Source organism: Fukomys damarensis, unplaced genomic scaffold (genome assembly GCF_012274545.1).
Source record: "Fukomys damarensis isolate Sample0158 unplaced genomic scaffold, DMR_v1.0_HiC HiC_scaffold_13, whole genome shotgun sequence".
In the NCBI taxonomy this organism is placed as follows: Eukaryota; Metazoa; Chordata; class Mammalia; order Rodentia; family Bathyergidae; genus Fukomys; species Fukomys damarensis.
Window position 1 is genome coordinate 23,802,437 of NW_022900925.1, and position 18,097 is coordinate 23,820,533.

The 18,097-nt window shown below is 41.9% G+C and overlaps 1 protein-coding gene across 6 annotated transcripts in view; it reads left to right on the forward strand.

Moving 5' to 3' along the window:
- Positions 1–18,097, forward strand: part of Acaca (acetyl-CoA carboxylase alpha) — a 281,891-nt gene that overhangs the window by 255,342 nt on the left and 8,452 nt on the right. For all 6 annotated transcript variants that reach the window (XM_033762912.1, XM_010626803.3, XM_010626805.3 and 3 more), the window contains 4 exons: positions 17–194; positions 1,223–1,335; positions 12,282–12,436; positions 13,478–13,648. In XM_033762912.1, the coding sequence (XP_033618803.1) occupies positions 17–194; positions 1,223–1,335; positions 12,282–12,436; positions 13,478–13,648 (617 nt within the window). The remainder of the gene's footprint in view (positions 1–16; positions 195–1,222; positions 1,336–12,281; positions 12,437–13,477; positions 13,649–18,097) is intronic.

Below are 18,097 nucleotides of genomic sequence, written 5' to 3' on the forward strand. Positions count from 1 at the left end.
TTTTCTTACTCTTTAGATATGTATGACCAAGTGCTGAAGTTTGGTGCTTACATCGTGGATGGCTTGCGGGAGTGCTCCCAGCCAGTGATGGTTTACATTCCTCCTCAGGCTGAGCTGCGGGGTGGCTCCTGGGTTGTGATTGACCCCACCATCAACCCTCGGCACATGGAGATGTATGCTGACCGAGAAAGCAGGTAGAGTGCCTTCCTTATTTCTATTCACTGACTCTAGGGACCCTCTAGCTGTTGGTTTCTTCACAAGTGCAAGGACCTGAGTTCAATCCCTGGTTCCTGAAAAAAAAAAAAACCTAAGATAATAGTATCAGTACCCTACCTCATAGTGGATGTTCCCTGGGCATAGGATTTTTTTAGTATTTATCTGTAAGCACTTAAAACAATGCCTTACAAAAGCCAGGCGTGGTGGCGCATGCCTGTAATCCCAGCACTTGGGAGGCTGAGGCAGGAGGATCGCTGTGAGTTCGAGACCAACAGGGGCTACATAGTGAGTTCCAGGTCAGTCTCAACTACATAGTGAGAGCTCTCTCAAAAAACAAAAACAAAACAATGCCTTATACATATATATTAGGCATTTGCTGAAAAATTTTAAATATGAAAATTTTTAATGTGTTTAGGGCATAAATTTTGGTGACAGGACATCATTAGTATTACTAATAGCAACCCTGACACCTTTCACTTTGCCAATTTCCATTGCAGTGGGCAGAAAATTTGACCTATCCTTTGATCAGGCCTAGTGTATCTGATCTAGTCCTATCAGCAGACTGACCACTGTGGTGTAGAATGACCAACATGGACCCCTCACTGATACAGCTTAAGTGCTAGAGGTTACCCTGTACCTATAGCATCTCTTTTTCCTTTTCTTTCTTTCTTTCTTTCTTTTTTTTTTTTTTTCTGGAAAATAATGTGATTCCAGTCACCCTTATCAGCTGTAGGTGGTGGAATCTGTATTCTCCCGTTGAGATGGAAGTCGACTGGTGTGGAAATGAGAATTATTTTAATTGCTTTTTGCCAGGCCTTTCTCATACCTCACTTAGACACTTCTCTGGTGCCTGCTTTTCTCCCTGGGGTGACTTCTGTGAACCATGGGTGGGCAAAACCATAATGAAGCTATTTCCTGGTCCACAAATTGTAACTGGCCTCATTCTGTTGTCTCTTTCCTTTAAAGTGCCTCTATTTCTGTTTTGTTTTGTTTCTCTCTGATCCAGGGGATCAGTTCTGGAGCCAGAAGGGACAGTAGAAATCAAATTCCGCAAAAAGGATCTGGTGAAAACCATGCGTAGGGTGGACCCAGTCTACATCCGCTTGGCTGAGCGATTGGGTATGTCTGCTTGTCGTCTTGGCAAATCAATGAGCCATTCATTTGATTTGTAATGAGTGCATTCATAGGCGAGAGGAGGAGGCATTGAAGCATTTGATCAAATTCATGATAATCTTTATTTACTGTCCTCTGTATGGTAAGAACCCTGCTAGAATGAAATAGTATGTGTAATAGGAGGGAAATTGAACCCTAAAAACAGCAAAAGTCACTTGAATTTTCTCTGATATTTCCTTGTAGTACAAATAGCCCACTTTTCTAGGATATTCCTGTAAAGAATGATTAGCTAGAGGTTGCTGTTGGGGGCAGGCTAATGAGGCAAAGAATACGCGAGACTTAAATATGTACTGTTTCTATTTGTCCCTTTGAATAGTCTCTCTCATTTCTGAGGAATGTGAAAGTCAGTGTCTTGTTATAGAAAAGCTGGAGTCTCTAGCCAGGCAGTGTTCTGGGGTCATCCTGAGCTAGAGAAATAGAAGTAAAGATTGTGCACTGTGTGCTTCCAAATAGTGGCTGCGACAGCAATAGCCCTGGGAGCATTCACGCTCGATGCTGCCAGCCATTGCCCCGTTGCTCATTTGTTTTCAGAGCTTTTGGAAGGCACTTGCAGTTTGAACATAGAAATAAACCATGGGAGCCCCATGTGGAGTCCAGAGTCTGAATGAGTTTTGGATTCTTTTAAAGCACTGTTTTTCTGTCTGTGTGTCCTATTGAGTTCCTTCCTGTGTTCATAAAAATAATTGGTTGGGGGTCTTTTGTCAGTTGGTTTGGTTTGTTTTTTCTAAAGGAACAGAGAGGTTGTTTGCCTACAATGTGAAGACTGCACCACCAAGTAGTTGGAATCCTGAGCTAGGTTGCTTGCCAAACACAGTGACTGGGGTTACAATAAACCTTGTTGTGTCCCATTGTTTCCCATGAAGTAACAGCTACCAGTAACTCTAACTGGCTGCCACCTGATCCTTTTATGGGAAATGCACACTTACAACAAGAAATTGGCAAAGTTGTTTCTAAAATCTATTGCCACCTAGAATTGTTGAAGTGTTTTTTTTTTTTTCTCTTTCTTTTCCAAACAGGATAATTACTTCTGACCAACCCCATACACTTTAATTAGAGTAACTGCAGCTCAAGAGCAAGTTACTTACAACTGTACATAGAGAGAGCTCTAAAAGCTTCAGCCATTGATAAGCATCTCACTTAGATGGCTCATAATTGCTCCCAGCATCCAGTGAGCATCCAGCGATCGTTGCTGCTGTTTTTCCACTAATTCTCTACAAAGACAGCAATGTCACAATTGCGGGACACAGCAAATTGCATAATTTCCCTTCTTTTTTTATTCTTTCTCTCTCTTTTTTCTTTTTCTTTTTCTTTTTCCTGGTTTTCTTTCTGGCCAATTTAAAATTTGTCAAAGTCGGTCTTCTTCTGGATCACTGCCCTTTGATATTTCGCGCACTCCATTTGCCACAAACAAGCCGCAGGGCCGCAGTTCATGCTGACTCTAGCAGAAGCAGAGAGAGCTCCATTTATCTTACACTGCCTGCTGAATTCCTACTCATTAACTGGGGGTTCACTGCCTCTTTTTAACCCCCCAATGGCTGTTATCATCCCTTCAGAGTAACAGGATGGTGAGGAGACGGATCTTCTCTACATCTGTGTGCAGAATGACTGGATGGTGAGGGGTGTGGGGCTGAAGCTTCCTTCTCTTCAAGTATAGTGATGTTGCTCCCACCTTCACCCAGCACCTTTTAACTTTTGAAGCACATGAAGGGGAGAAGGAGGCGATTCTCAAGTGATGGCCATTTAATCATTTGTTACAAATCATCTCATTATCAATTTCCTACCCACACTGAAGAAAATCATATTTATTTAACCTTGACCAAAATGGTACTTAAGAATCTGTAGTCTGCTAACTGTGAAGTAGGCTCTGGCCCAGGGAAACTTGGGAACATGAACAATGGATTTGGATTAGAAATAAGTATGTATGAGTCTTGGATATGTTGCTTGCAGGTAAATTGTATAACTTCCCTGAACATCAAGTTCTACAGCAGTAAAATTGGAACAACATTCCATATGAGGATCAGATTAATGTACATTTAGTTTGAAACTGCAAAGCATTCCTCAAATATCATTTCTTTTCAATCTTCATCATTAGAAGAGGCAGATGGTCAAAAATTTGTGGCTTTGGCCCACATCTGGAAATAGAAGTAGGCCCATCTCCCAGACATACAGTATTTCTCTCTCCCTCTCTTTCTCTCTTTCTGTCTCTCTGTCTCTCTCTCTCTCTCTCTCTCTCTCTCTCTCTCTGTGTCACTTACACACACACACACACACACACACACACATCTGTGTTACAGCAGATCATCCCAGATATGAACCCAATTCTTTGGGGATTCACAGTGATGTTTGGCTCCTTTTGCAGTGCCTACAACCACAGGCTACCAAAATGCTTTTTCACAAAGTGGGTGAAAATGACATCATTTTCCAAATTGGGAAATTGAGGCAAAAAAAACAGGGTTAAACTAATCATCTAAGATGCAAAATAAATGTACATAAAAGCCCAGAGTAGAGCCAGGGATTTAGCTCAGTGGTGCCACTGCCTTCCTTGCAAGTGCAAGTTCCCAAGTTCGATCCCTGGTACCAAAAAACAAACAAAAGCCCAGAGTAGAATTTTCATTTCCTATATTCTCCTTTTTAAAAAAGATTTCCTGAATACTGAACATGATCTAAATTAAACAGATTCTTTCCTTTGTGATCTAAAGCCAAATGCAGTGAGAAAATCTGATTTAGGAGAAAGCCTGTGGGAGTGGATGTTATCTTGTATTTCTGGTCTCTTCCCAAAACAGCCTCTGTACTAGGGAGCACTCAAAACACTTAAACAAACCAGTATACAGCTGATTGACTGTGTTCAAAACTATAGTCATTATTCTCTTACAATAATGAATAATAATTAATTTGTGTGCAGTTAACTTCATCTGTTCCAGATTTTGTGTGTGTGCTGGGGCCTCACACATTTTAAAAACTGATCTTGATGATCCTTTGTCATTTTATGTGGCTAGTTTAGATAGGATAGTGGAGCATTGCAAGTCTGCATACATTGATTTCTGATTGAAATAAAATTACCTCAGGAGGAAAAGTGAAGTAAGTCCAGATACCAGAACTTGCATTGCTGAACAAGTTCTGACCCTGGATTCTCAGAACCAAGGCTTAGTAGAGTTGTTTTGGAGAACATTGCATCCCAGCATTTTGCTTGCCTTAAGGAAATTAAATTATTTTTCTAGATCTACAGCCCCAGCCCTCCAGGGCCTTTGTGTGTCTCACTGTCATCCCTCTACTGCCTTACAAAGCCAGGAGCAGGGAGAGTGGCTGTGGAGCGGTAGTGCCACGCTAACCTGGCCTCTCAAGTGCTGTGACCTGAGGTCCTCTTCTGAATCCTTACCCTCCTCTTGTGCTCAGAGAGAAATGACAAATCAATTTAGAAAGAGAGAGAACTGTCCAGCCCAAGTGTAAAGCAATTATAAGTTCCCCATTGCCCTTCTCCCATAGTACAGAGAGCAGTGGGCAAAGGAGTCACTGAGGGGGACCTTACCTTGTTCTGCGTTGTGGCGCTGTTCCCAGACACCTGGGCAGGTTGCCATGAAGCTCCTCTGTTGTGCCCACATAGATCGTGCCCTGACAGGTGACACAAGTCATAGAGCACTAGCTAAACACTGTTGCCGACCCTCACCTGGTCCTTCCAGGACTATCTATTCCTTCTCAAGGTTCCTGTGGTACAGATGAGGAGACACATGTCTGTAAAAATCTTCAGGAATGCTACCTTCCAAGGCCTTCTCCCTAGCAGGCAGAATGACAGGAGAAGGGCTTGGGGCTACTATCTGAGCTGGGTAGGTTTTTGCCATCTCATGTCCACCTTCATGAGCTAGTGTAATTGTTTGGGGCAAAAAGTGGTGTCCTTGCCTGGAAAAGTACAATAGGAATGAAATTCCAGTATACATGTCTTGGAAGTGGCTTCTCTTGTCCATGAGTATCCTCACTGGTACTGTGGCCACTGTGTCCTCTGTGGCTAGGCGGCTGATGAAAACAATATAAGATTTTCTGTCATGAAGGTAGGTGAGAATCTTGCCTTCTCTAAATTGACAACCACCGAAAACCCACCTCCTCTCATTCAGAAACTGCTTGGCTTAATACAATATAGTATAACAGTGACAACATTTTCTGGGAAAGAAAGGGGTCATCCTTAGTCTGATCCCATAATCTGATTGTATTTATAAAAACACCCCTTTCCGGGAAGCAGTGATTCACAATTCTCTTAGGTTAGGGGACTTGGCAGGCCTTTGCTTATCGGGAAACCAAAGCACCTCCACCACCACCTTGAAGGCTGAGACCCTCTTTCTCACTTGGTCTTAGTTGACCTAAATCCCTGAGTCCTGACCTGTCATCAAATTAGGGAAGGAAAATATTAAAAGACTGCATAGGCATATCTCTACTAGGATTTAGGGAATTCTATGCTGTTCCCTGAGTTCTGTGGATATTTGTATGAGGGACAGGACTGAAGGAGAAATAATATATTTTTTATTCCTATTTAGAAATCTCCGGGTTTACTGTAATGATTTTTTAAATATGAACAAAGCAACACTAACACTGTTACAAGAAACTTTTAGGGTTAAACTCCCTTGGGAAGATTGCTGTTAAAATCAATATGCAAATACAGTTGTATTTAGATAGGTATGGCCCCCTTTGAAGAAAAGCAGATATATGAAAATGGGATTTTAAAAAAACTAGATACATTGGGAGAAATTATTCCCATTACAAAAGGATTATTTGCTTTACCAAAGGATTCACTGCAGGGTTCCTTCTAAATAGCTCCCTTAAGGCATTTAAAACAGGATCTGATTTACACAGTTTTTTAAGAATGCTTTTGTATAAAGAAAGGTACACCTGTTATTGATATAGAAATAGTTTTGCAGGATTTTTCTCCCATCCTACCTTACTGTCTTTATAGAGAAACTTCTTTCAACATAGAAAATGTGATCACATAGATCTTTTAAACAGCTACTTATGTTTGTAGTTTTGAATCTTAATAAGATTCCAGTCTCTTTTATGCTGATTTTTCAGTCTCAAAGTTGAAGTATGAGTGTATATTCTAATACCTGATATTCAGGAGCTTTGTGGGGAGGGTAGTATAGCTCTTATAGCTAGCATCATAAGTATTTAACCAGTCAGAGCAAATTACTTTTTTAAGAGAAGGAAGAAGGACTCATGAAAGTTAAAATTGGGTTTAAATTTACATAGACTTCTTAGGGTAACTTAAAGAAAAACTTTAAATGTTTTAAAAAAACACTTTAATATGCCCCAAAACCTTTTCCCTATTTGCCAGATGAGAGCTGTTACATTAAATGAGAAACTGAGCTCAAAAAGGAAGATTTCTGCAAGGTCACCTGGTGCTAAGAACTTCCAATCCAGCTTTTATCCTAGGGTTTCAGGCCTCATACTCCCCAAATCCTACTCCCTAGGAGGTAATCTGCTCCTACACAGGGTAGGGCTGTCTGTGCTTGACTTCCAACACTTCCTGTTAGGGAAATCAGCTGTTCATCCAGGTCTCTCCAGCTTTGACCCCATGGAAGAGAGATGTGGCTTTGCATTGTGTCCTGGCTCCTGGGCACACCCACTGAGCTGTGGGTTATTTTAACGTGTTTTAAGGTCTCTTGCCTGTTAAGCCAGACTATTCAGGCCAAAGTGTTGGCTTCATATTTCCTGGTTTTGTGCCCTAGGGCAAGTTAATTTCCTCATCTGTAGGGTAGTGATCTTTTAGAATTGATGGGATGATTAAATGAGATGAAAAGTACTTAAACAGTGCCTGTACATAGTAACATCTTAATAATGTTAGTTCTTCATATTGGATTAGAGTAGAGCTACTTCTGTGTTTAATGCTAACATTTTCTAATTATAACATTTCTAGGATTTCATAGAGACTTTATTTTGGGGAGGAAGGGAAGGAAGCAACTACATTTCTTCTCCCATTTCTGCCTTCCCTAAAGTCTGGTTTTAGACAAGAATGACTTTCTTCTGTGTAGCATATTCTTAAACACACTCACACACGAATACACACTGACTTGCTTTCCTAAAAACCCTGAGGCCCTGCAATCTGGCTAGAAAAGAAAGAAAACCATTCCAAGATATTTAATTGTACAGGGAGCTTACAGGATTGATCGAGAGCTTAGCTTTTTACAATAGTCCAGTGAATAAGAAATGCTCCTGACAAACGATCAATGATAGGATAATCACTCTTTATCCCCCTCCTCATTCTTACCTTCTTTCTTTCAGGAGAACAGGGTTCAGAAGTCAAAAATCTTTATAGACGCCGCTTTTAAATTAAGCAGAAAATAGACATTGACATATTTGTTAATCTCCCCTAAATCATTACCGGGGCTGGCTGCTTTGCTGTACAAGAAGAGAAGGGCCTTCCATGTGCAACACATGGATATAACTAGCTTAAGAGCAGCCCTCTATTTTTAGAAAATAAATATTTAAAAACCAGTTTTGCCCTAAAGTAAAGCACACGTCCTTGGCCCACTTCTGTGCATTTTAAAACAGATTTTTAACTTATCTTTCCTTTGCTCTGTTGCCTTTTTTGACGTGGTTCTTTAACCAGAGGCATTACTGAAGAAATCAAACACAGTAGCCTTTGGGGAATGCTCTGTGGTCTTCCTAGCCTCAGGAGGACCAGAGCATTACAGGTGTTTGTTATTCTTTCAAAGCTCTAGAAGAGCTTGATTGGGTAGGTGAGACCTTTGTGAGTTCAAGAACCAGCCTCTGTCCCTCCGACATGGTCAAGCCAAAGACTTACTTCAGAAGCTCTCCCGCGGCCCTTATATATCCTGCTTCTTGTGTACCCTATCCCAAGCCTTGCTTTTAATCCCTTGCTAATAAAACCAACTCTCCATCAGGTCTCCCTCTGTGGTTACTATAGGGATAACTGCTTTAACCACCTACCACACCATTTAATGGGGAAGGACACGGGCTTTTATGACAGCTAGATCCAAATGTAAATCCTGACTTTGCTACTTAAGATCTAGATACCATTGGGGAAGTCACTTGACATTTCAGAGTCTCTGCTTTCTTATTTATAAAATAGATAACCTGCCTGTAAGGTTAGGTTCTTACCAGGATCAGAGATGATGTCTGTGAAGCGACTTGGAAAGCACTCAGTAACTTTAGGAAGTTGGCCTGGCAGCAGTGTTGTTGACAGTTGGCCAGACCTATCTTTGAATTATGCATGGTGACTTAGGAGTTATGTGATCCTGAAAGATTTGAGTACAGTGCCTGACACACAGTTAATGCTAATAAATGGTGTGTTATGTATGTATATATGGATTCAAGTATGGTGTTGGTTGTTTACCCAGAGAGACTGTTGAAAGGGCTATCATATTAGTTCTTGATCTCTAAGAATAAGCTACCCTTAAATATTAGCTACCAAAATCACATCTCACCTACAGAAGGGGTAGGAATCACTGGAGACATTGGCCTGGTCTTAGTTATGGAATAGGACTACCCTGGAACTGAAGCTCTGTCAGCCAGGAATCTGCCATCATAACTTGACCTTTTCAGAAACGAAAGAAGAATTGGTCTTTTGCCCCCACTAAGCAAGAAGGAACATAACACAGTGTTCAAAAGCTTCAGAGACCAAGTTCCTACATCGGAGGCCTGGCTTTGTTACTGTCTTGCTTTGTGGCCTTGACAAGTTTTGTAAATTCTCAGTGCCTCAGATTCCTCAGCTGTAAGATGGAAATAGTAAGAATAGCAACCACATAAGGTGGTTTTGAAGATTCAGTGAGTTAAGAGATTTAAAGCACATAGAATGGTATCCAGTGCTCTCTGACTGCTAGCTTTGAAGCTGGGTGTGGTGGCATAAGCCTTTAATCCTGGCACTCAGGAGGCTGAGACAGGAATGCTTATGCATTCAAGATCAGCCTAGGCTACTTGGTGAGTTCAAGGCCAGCCTGAACTACATAGCAAGACCCTGTTTCCAAAAAAAATTTTTTTAATTAAATTAAATTATATTTTTTAAAAATTAGTATACAATTTTATAAATAAGTTAAAAAATACTAGCTTTGATGATTGAGTATATGTTTTGGAGAACCACGAAAAGCTTTTAGTGTGGCTAATGTTATTTGATAATTTCACAGAGAAGTTACAAGAGAGAGCTTCTGACACTTTTCAAACTCACTTATTTTTAACATCCTGTTCATTTGCTTCACTATCTGTGTATGCTCTTTCTTGCTCACTTCACACACATACAAATTTCTTTGAACTTTTAGAATAATCTGTAGTGTGCTTCTTCATCCATAAATATTCCATGTGTGTTTTTAAGAATATAGACTTTCTCTTATATAACCACCATATATTTATCAAAATCAAGAACTATAAATATTGATGTAATACCATTGTCTAATCCACAATTCATATTACAATTTTACCATTATCCCAGTAATGGCCTTCATAGCTTTTTTTCTTCTTCTTCTTCATTAGACCTAAGATCTAATCCCAAACCACACATTGCAGTTCATTGTCATGTATTTTTAGTCTCCTTAAATCTGGGATAATTCTTCAGTCTTTGTCTCTCATGGTATTTTTTTGACAAGTGCAGACTACATTTATAGCATTTTCCTCAGTTTGGGTTTGTCTTACATTTCCCTGTGGTTTTAGATTCTGCATGTTTGGCAAAGATATTGCAGGAGTGCTTTTCTGTCCTTAGCACATCATGTCAGGAGGCACATGATGTCATCTGTCTTATTCCAGAGATGGTAACTTTCATTACTTGTTTAAGGTTTTTTTTACTAGGTTAATCCACTGTAAAGTTGCCATATTGCCCTTTGTAATTAATGTATTCATAAAGAGATACTTTGAAACTGTAATATTCTGTTCCTCTTCAGACTCACCCACTAGTTTTGTTTTTGGGGAGGGGGCATTGGGGATTGAACTCCGGTCCTTGCACTTATGAGGCAGGCGGTCGAACCACTGAGCTAAATCCCCATCCTTCACCCACTAGTTTTAACATCCATTGATGATTCTTGGCGGAATCGATTAATATGATGGTTATAAAATAGTAATTTTCTTTCTGCTGTAAGGGAGAGCTTCCCTCTTCCCTATTTATTTATATCAAGATAGATTATTTTATTCCATAAATATTCTAATAAGTAATTTGTTTTGGTGTTCAAGTTGTCTGAGTTGGCCATTGGGAACACTTTCAGACTCCTGAAACCTTCTAACATGTCCCTGCCAACTGTTTCCTTGATTTCTGTTGAATGTTCCAAGGCTCATCTTATAGTCCCCCTATCACAGTGTTGGAATCAAGTACTTTCTTCATGGTCTTGGCTTGGTTCCTTTCAGTGGTGAAGGAAGAGCATTAGCTTCCCTATCAAGGACGTGCTAACTAAGAAAGTCTCACGCCAAAAGATACCTGACAGCCCTCCTCCCATTAGCTCTCCAGGCAGGGCCATAGTAGAATGCAAGGGCCATGGTGTCACCCCTGATGTGGGGCCCGGTGTGCTCATGCTGTTCACCTGTTTTGGAAGGAAGGCTACTGAGACATCATCAGGAGCCTACAGCAGCAGGTCAGCAATTGCCCTCTATATCACAGCCCAAGAAAAGATGTTCGTTAGCACCCTTCACCACAATTGTAAAAGAGAGATGAGTTTAAAGAAAAAGGTGGAGTTGGGTATCCAAAAAAACTCATAAAAATGAAAGTAGCTATAATAGTTATGTCCCTCTTCTGTTAACATGTGTTTATGTAACACAGCTCACTCAGCTGCCCAAGGCTATTTATGGCATATGATTCACAGTGGCATAAAAAAGCCTGTTCCCAGACAGGCATGCTTGAAATAGACCTTTCTCTTCTTTATCCCATCACCTGTGCTCGTGTATTTGTCAGGTTTGGTGACAAAGCACTTCAGGTTGTCCCCAACACAAGGGGCTGTCACCAGTTGCTCTTTCAGCTAGACTTACTCCTCCTTACTAGGCAGGCAGCTAAATTTTCAGTATTGATTGTAGATCCCATTCTGAAAGTAATTAGGAAGAAAAGCACAACATAGCAACACCTCTACTAGGACCCTGTTGATTGAGAGAGGAGTCCCTCCTTGGTATAAGGAATTCTAAAGTGTCCTTTCTGTTATGTGAGGGTATTGTGTTTATATGCTCAGTGATCCAAATGGGGCTTGTGGACCATTTTTTCCTCTTCCTTTTCTTTTACCCCAAGAACTAGAATATCTTCGTCACTCTGGTCCGGGTTGGCTGTCAGCAGCAGGCCAGCTGGGAAACCAGGGGCTATAATCTAGTGAGCTAACAACACATGTGGATCTGGCTCTAATTAGATTGGATTCTACTAATTTGAGGTTAAGAGTATCCAAACCTGAGATCAGAAGCTGTGAGATACTATAGCTTGCAATGTTAGGAGTTATTAGGTGCTTACCAGTTTGGACATAGAGAAACCAGAGTTTCTGGTTTATGCTCAGAACACATTTGACAGTTGGAATGGTTGGGCCCCACTAAAGCTGGTCAGCAGGGTTGGGTATGATGTCAGTGTGCCTGCCTTGGCCTCTTGTGTGGAAAGAGGGACCTGGCTGTTAGTCAACAATCTGATGAGAGGTACAAGCCTCTCAATGATTATTTGCAACTGCTCAGTAGAAGCCTGGGAAGCAGAGCTGCCATCGCGTTTTCAAACTTGTGACTTCCTCAGGGGAAAAAAGGACACGTGGGCTCCCTGTGGCAAACAAAATAAGGTCAGGACTGGCATCTTGTAGATTCCCATTATGCAGCAAAGAGGTAGTGAAGACCATGGAGAGTCAGGCTCCAGAGGGAAAGGGGTGGGGTGGTATGGAGCTTCCTAGGACTGTGGCTGCTCCGTGTAGATTCTTGTTCGCCACAGAGTGTCACGGGCATGTTTATCTTAATTGCAGGGACCCCAGAGCTAAGCCCAGCAGAGCGGAAGGAGCTGGAGAACAAGCTGAAGGAGCGGGAGGAATTCCTAATTCCCATTTACCATCAGGTAGCTGTGCAGTTTGCTGACTTGCATGACACACCAGGCCGGATGCAGGAGAAGGGTGTTATTAATGTAAGTACAATGGCTGTTACCTCTCCTGGCTTGTCAGAGACTCTCAAGTGTGTGTGTTGTGCACATAGGCCCACAGGCAGAGAGCTATTGGAGCCAGATTAAAACAAATACATTTTCAACTTTTTTTTTTTTTTTTTTTTGTGTGTGTGTGTGTGTGTGTGTAGCAGGGATTGAACTCAGGACCTTGCATTTGCGAGGTAACAGCACCACTGAGTTAAATCCCCAGCCCCATTTCCAACTTTCTGGAGACATCTTTTTTCTATATCCTTTATTTTCCTAAAACAGTGTATGATTTAGGTCTCCTTGGACTCCAGGATGCAAGCTTCATTTCATTGGTGGTTAAAATGAGACATGTGAGCCTTCATGGGGAACAGCTGCTCATGTGATCCTCAGACTGTGAATTACTACAGTCTCAAGGTTCCAGCAGCATCTGATTCACTTTTTTTTTTTTTTTTTTTTTCCTTTGGTACTGGAAATTGAACTTGGGTCCTTGCGCTTGCAAGGCAGGCCACCGAACCACTGAGCTAAATCCCCGGCCCCAGCAGCTGATTCACTTTTGATCTGCATGCAAGTTGTTTCAGCCATCTACTCAAAACCAGTTCCTCCCTCTGTGGCTACCTGGGAATTCAGTCTCTTCCTCAGAACGTCTTAGTCATGGTCAGGGTTAGCATTCATCAAGCCCGTGACTACACACACTGTCAGCAGAGCATGTGGGCTATGGTTCTGTGCTGGTAGACCGGTAGACCCTTGTAGGTGCTTTTATTGTTTTATTTGAGGGGAGTGGTTTTTGGTTTTCTTGAGACAAGGTCTCAATATGTAGTTCAGGCTGCCTCAAACTGGTGGCGATTCTCCTGCCTGAACCTCCCAAATACTGGGATTACACGTATGTGCTATCACACCTGGCACCCTGTAGATGCTTGGAGCTCACTGTCAGCTCTTACCTAGGGAATAAGTTGTTATGCCTGTAGGATTCCTCTAGATTGAGTGCTGAACAGGGGTTGGAACTTGGATAACTGAATTTTTTTCTTAATCTATGTGTAGGACATCCTGGACTGGAAAACATCCCGCACCTTCTTCTACTGGCGGCTGAGGCGTCTCCTGCTAGAAAACCTGGTCAAGAAGAAAATCCATAATGCTAACCCTGAGCTGAATGATGGCCAGATCCAGGCTATGCTGAGGCGCTGGTTTGTGGAAGTGGAAGGAACAGTGAAGGTAGGTGGGATACCTTCTCATTGTGCTCTTCATCCCTACCTGAATGTTACACTGGGTGTCATCTAAGAATCCTCAGGCCTTAAAGGCTGGAGTGGAAAGGGAACCTAGAAGCCTAAGCCCTCTTTCTCGTACACATAACCCAGTGATGTGACATCTTGTCAGAAGAGTTGGGCGGGCATGTTTTCAGCTTGTGAGTCATTCAGCAAGCTATTGTGAACGCTCATATCAGACACTATACCAAGTCATGGGGACATGGTAGTGAAAGAGGCAGATATTATTCTGTCCTTTCATTTCAGTGGGGAAACAGAGGAATCAGAGGCCCTGCATTAAAGACAGCACAGAGCATAGTCTGAGAGCCAACACCCAAATTTACAGAAGTGGGAGGGAGAGTCTTGGAAGACTTTGGGAGGAAGTGCTGTCTCAGTAGAGACTTAAAAGCAAAGTGGGAGTGAACCAGAACAAAGGTTGGACTGGCAGTGGGAGAGATTCCAGGCAGAAGCAATAGTATGGTCACACACATGATAGCCAAAGTAGCGTGCATATGTTTCATTGTGATTCAGAGATTGGATGCCAGATAGGAAGATGGTGATCACACAAGACCTTATAAGCCATTGGGAAGTCTGAACTTTGTCCTGAAGTCTACAGGAAGCCACTGAGGATTCTGAGCAGCAAAGTGACATGCTCTGATATCTGTTTTTTTGTATCTATTTTTAAAATACCACTTGGGGAGCTATAGAAGACAGAATTAAAGGAGGGAGAAGCAGGATGCTAAGAATGTGGGAGTAGGCAGGAGATGCAACAACAATTAAAGATTGGATTTTAAGTCAGCTGGAAGGAAATGTCCAGTCTTTTTGCAGGAAACTATCTTAGGGTGATCACACTGAAAATGTTCATACTTTGCAGCAGTGACCTCACTGAGGTTGCGTTCCTGGTGCTCTTGCCTCACAGGTGGATACAGCAGTGGCATGTGCATTTGCCCTGGAATAATGGACTACACAAGAGAATACATGAGGGGATTGGGAGGAGAAGCTGGAACCTTTAGTTCTACACATTTTTAAGAAAAAGAAGTTTGTGGCTAGGGAGGTAGTTCAGTGTCAGGGTGTTTGCCTGACATGTACCCAGCAGTATGGCAAAAGAAAAGAAAGAAATTAACCTTATTAATAGCTAATATATGGATTAAATCAAATATGTCATGTATACTTTGTCAGAATATTGGTTATATGAATTGAAAATGTATTTGTCATTCTGATCAAATCCTTTGGTGACTATCAGGTTAGAATACTGGTAAAGGGCTGGCTGGCAGTGGCTTGAAGGGTCCTGGTCTATTAAGAGGGACACACCAGAGGGGCCAGGGATTTAGCTCATTGGTTCCGCTGCTTGCCTTGAAAGTGCAAGGGCTGGAGTTCGATCCCTGGTACCGGGGAAAAAAAAAAAAGAGGGGCACACCAGCCTCTTCCTGGAAAGTGCTGCCTGTTTTCTCTAATAGTTCTCAGCAAGAAACCCCAAGATTCACCATCAGTTTTAAAGACACTGAAGTGGACGCTTCTGAAATTCACCTTTGTGTTAAGTCTGCCCATTTCTTCACGACTGAGAAGCTTCTTTGGATAAATATTCAGATGTGCAGCAGGGGAGTGCAACCTTCTCCAACATTTGGTTCAGGTTAAAGTTAGTCTGTGGCATCATAATTGAGTGAGACAATTTTGTCGGTGGCTACTGGCAGCTTCTAGTGGAAGTTGGCATTGAAAGTCACGCAAGTATAAAATAAGGTTGTTCTTCATTTAACAGTGGCCAGCTAGGTAAATGGAGTGGGGGGCGGCAGGAGAGGCCTGCATCACATTAGTTACTAATGGACATGCACAGCCTCAGTAGGCACAAGGATGAGAGGAAGGAATAGCTTCCCTCCAAGCATGAAGTAATAGGTCCTTCACTTGCTCCTTAGCATCCTGCTGCCAGGGGATGTTGTATCTGAATAGGTTGTTGCTATCTCTTGTCATTGGAGAGAACAGTTGACTGCATGTACACAGGCTTCTGGCTAGAATGCAAGTCCAGAAAACAGCTCCAGCCCCATAGTTCAGGAAGAGGTTGCCCAAGCACTGGGGACCAGCTATGCACAAGAATTGAGACTATATTCCTTGCTTCTGTGTTCAGAAGACAACATTCTCTTTAGCTCTTCACCCCAGGGCACACAGAAGAAGTAAGAATGGGAGATCCTATGAAGTCAGAGCATGTGGTTTTGAATCCTCCTTCCAAATTCTGCAGGCTCATCAGAACCTATTTTAAATGGTGTGGGGTGGGGGGTGATAAAATCTGTAGCGTCCCAAGAGAAGAGTGTTGCAGTGTTCAGAAGCTGTCCATGCTGCCTCTGAAGGGCTGACATGGAGCTGCTTGGTGTTAAGGAATGGCTTAAAACCACCTTTTTTGTTACTGTTCAAAAAATGACAGATGTTGTATGCTGTGAAACTCAAAATACAATGACCAGCAGAGTCTAGACTCTGCCTTCCCACCAAGAAATGACCTCTAATCCTTACTGTGGTTCCTTGTAGGAAAAGCCATGTAGTGATAGGCTGTACTAGTCATGCTGTATTTTGTTTTTGTTTGTTTTCTAGGAGAATTTGTTTTTTTAATCTTATTCCTGAAAAAAGGAGATTCTAGGACAGAAAATTGATGTTGTAATGTTATATAACTAAGGAATGTAATTCTTCTGTTTCCCTCAGAGGTATCTGTTAACATGAGTTATGGGATTTCTGTTTGAATCCACTGGGATGGTCCTATTGTACGAAATAGTAGGGTTTATGGGTCATAGTTTCACTGCAGGCAGAAGCAAAGCATCACTACAGCTGCCTGAAAAATAGAACAAGAACTGTAGTTTAAATTGGATCATAAGAACATAGCACACATTTGTTTCATGGGCATGTGTTTTCTGTCTTGATTCTTAGCTTCACAATTTGAGATTTGGGGTTTTTTTGTTTTGTTTTGTTTTTTGTTTTTCCTGGTACTGGAGATCAAACTCAGTACTTTGCACTTGCCAGGCAGGTGTGGCACCACTGAGCTACTTCCCCAGCCTGTGTGAGATACAGTTTTTTTAAACAGGCTCACTGATGTCCACCTCCCTCCCAATCCGAATAGTAGAAATAGAGATTAGGATTCTGCATAGAACAATGAGAAGAATGTGGATTAACTTTTGGGATCATAGCTTTGCCATTTACTAAGATCTGGGCATGTTATTTACATCTCCCTTTCTCCACATGTAAAATGGGGGTGATGTTTATGATGTTACAGGATGCAGTGAGTTTCGATAACACTACATAAATATGGAGCAGTTCCATATTCTCAATACACCATATTAGAAATTTTAAAGTAACAACATAGACTAAGAGTTAAAGGTGTGTGACTTCATGATGGGCAGGAAGTTGGCTCCTGAGCACTGGAGACATTCAGTGGACATTTGATTTGGCTTGTTCTAATGTTCCCATAGCCTAGTGCTATAATGCATTCTTACTGTCTAGATAGCTAACCACTCACTTTTCCAAATGGAGTGAATGTTCAGGGGAGGTCCTTGTGAGGATAATAGAAGGAAAAGCACCACTGATGGGGTCACTTGATTTCCACTGGCCTCAACTACCCACAGCCAAGTGTCATGCACCAAACTTCTTACATAGGGCCAGGGAAGGAGGAGGGAAGACAGAACTTAGAAAGCATTGTTCTATGTTACTGTGGGCCTGGGACTGTGATGGGGTGTCTTCTAGGAAATGGATTCCAAAGCCAATGCAGTTTATATAGCCTTATATTGCTTTACTCCAAAGCCTCTGAAAAAAATCACACTGCTTCCAAAGCTTCTGTTGAATAAATATTAGTCTTGTAAGTGTAATACAGTATATTGGAAACATCTTCCCAAAATATGCATTTACTACAGGATGTGTGTGTCATCCCACCCTAATTGCAATGGGCTAGGCAGCTCTTAACTTGAGGTTAGAACTGGCAGGAACTGGCAGGAACCTCCCAGACAGGTCACAGGTGTTATTTGTAGGGAATGGTAATCACAGCGCACAGCAGGGTTAAGTTGTGCCCTGGTTACTCCCTGGCTCTGCTGTATCTTTGCCTAAGGAGAGCTTAACAGTTCTGATATGTTAGTAACAAAACTTTTTTTGTGTGTGTGTGGCACTAAGGATTGAACCCAGGGCCTTCACACTGAACTACATCTCCATACCCTTTTCATGTTTATTTTGAGACAGAGTCTTGCCAAGTTGCCCAGGCTGGGCTTGAATTTGTTTTCCTCCTGCTTCAGCCTCTCAGAGCACTGAGATTACAGGCATGCACCACAACATCTGGCAAGTAATAAAACTTTTCTAGGGCGCTGGGGATTTAGCTCAGTGGTTCTGCCACCTACCTTGCAAGCATAAGGACCCGAGTTCGATCTCCGGTACCAAAAGAAAAAAAAAAAAAAAAAAA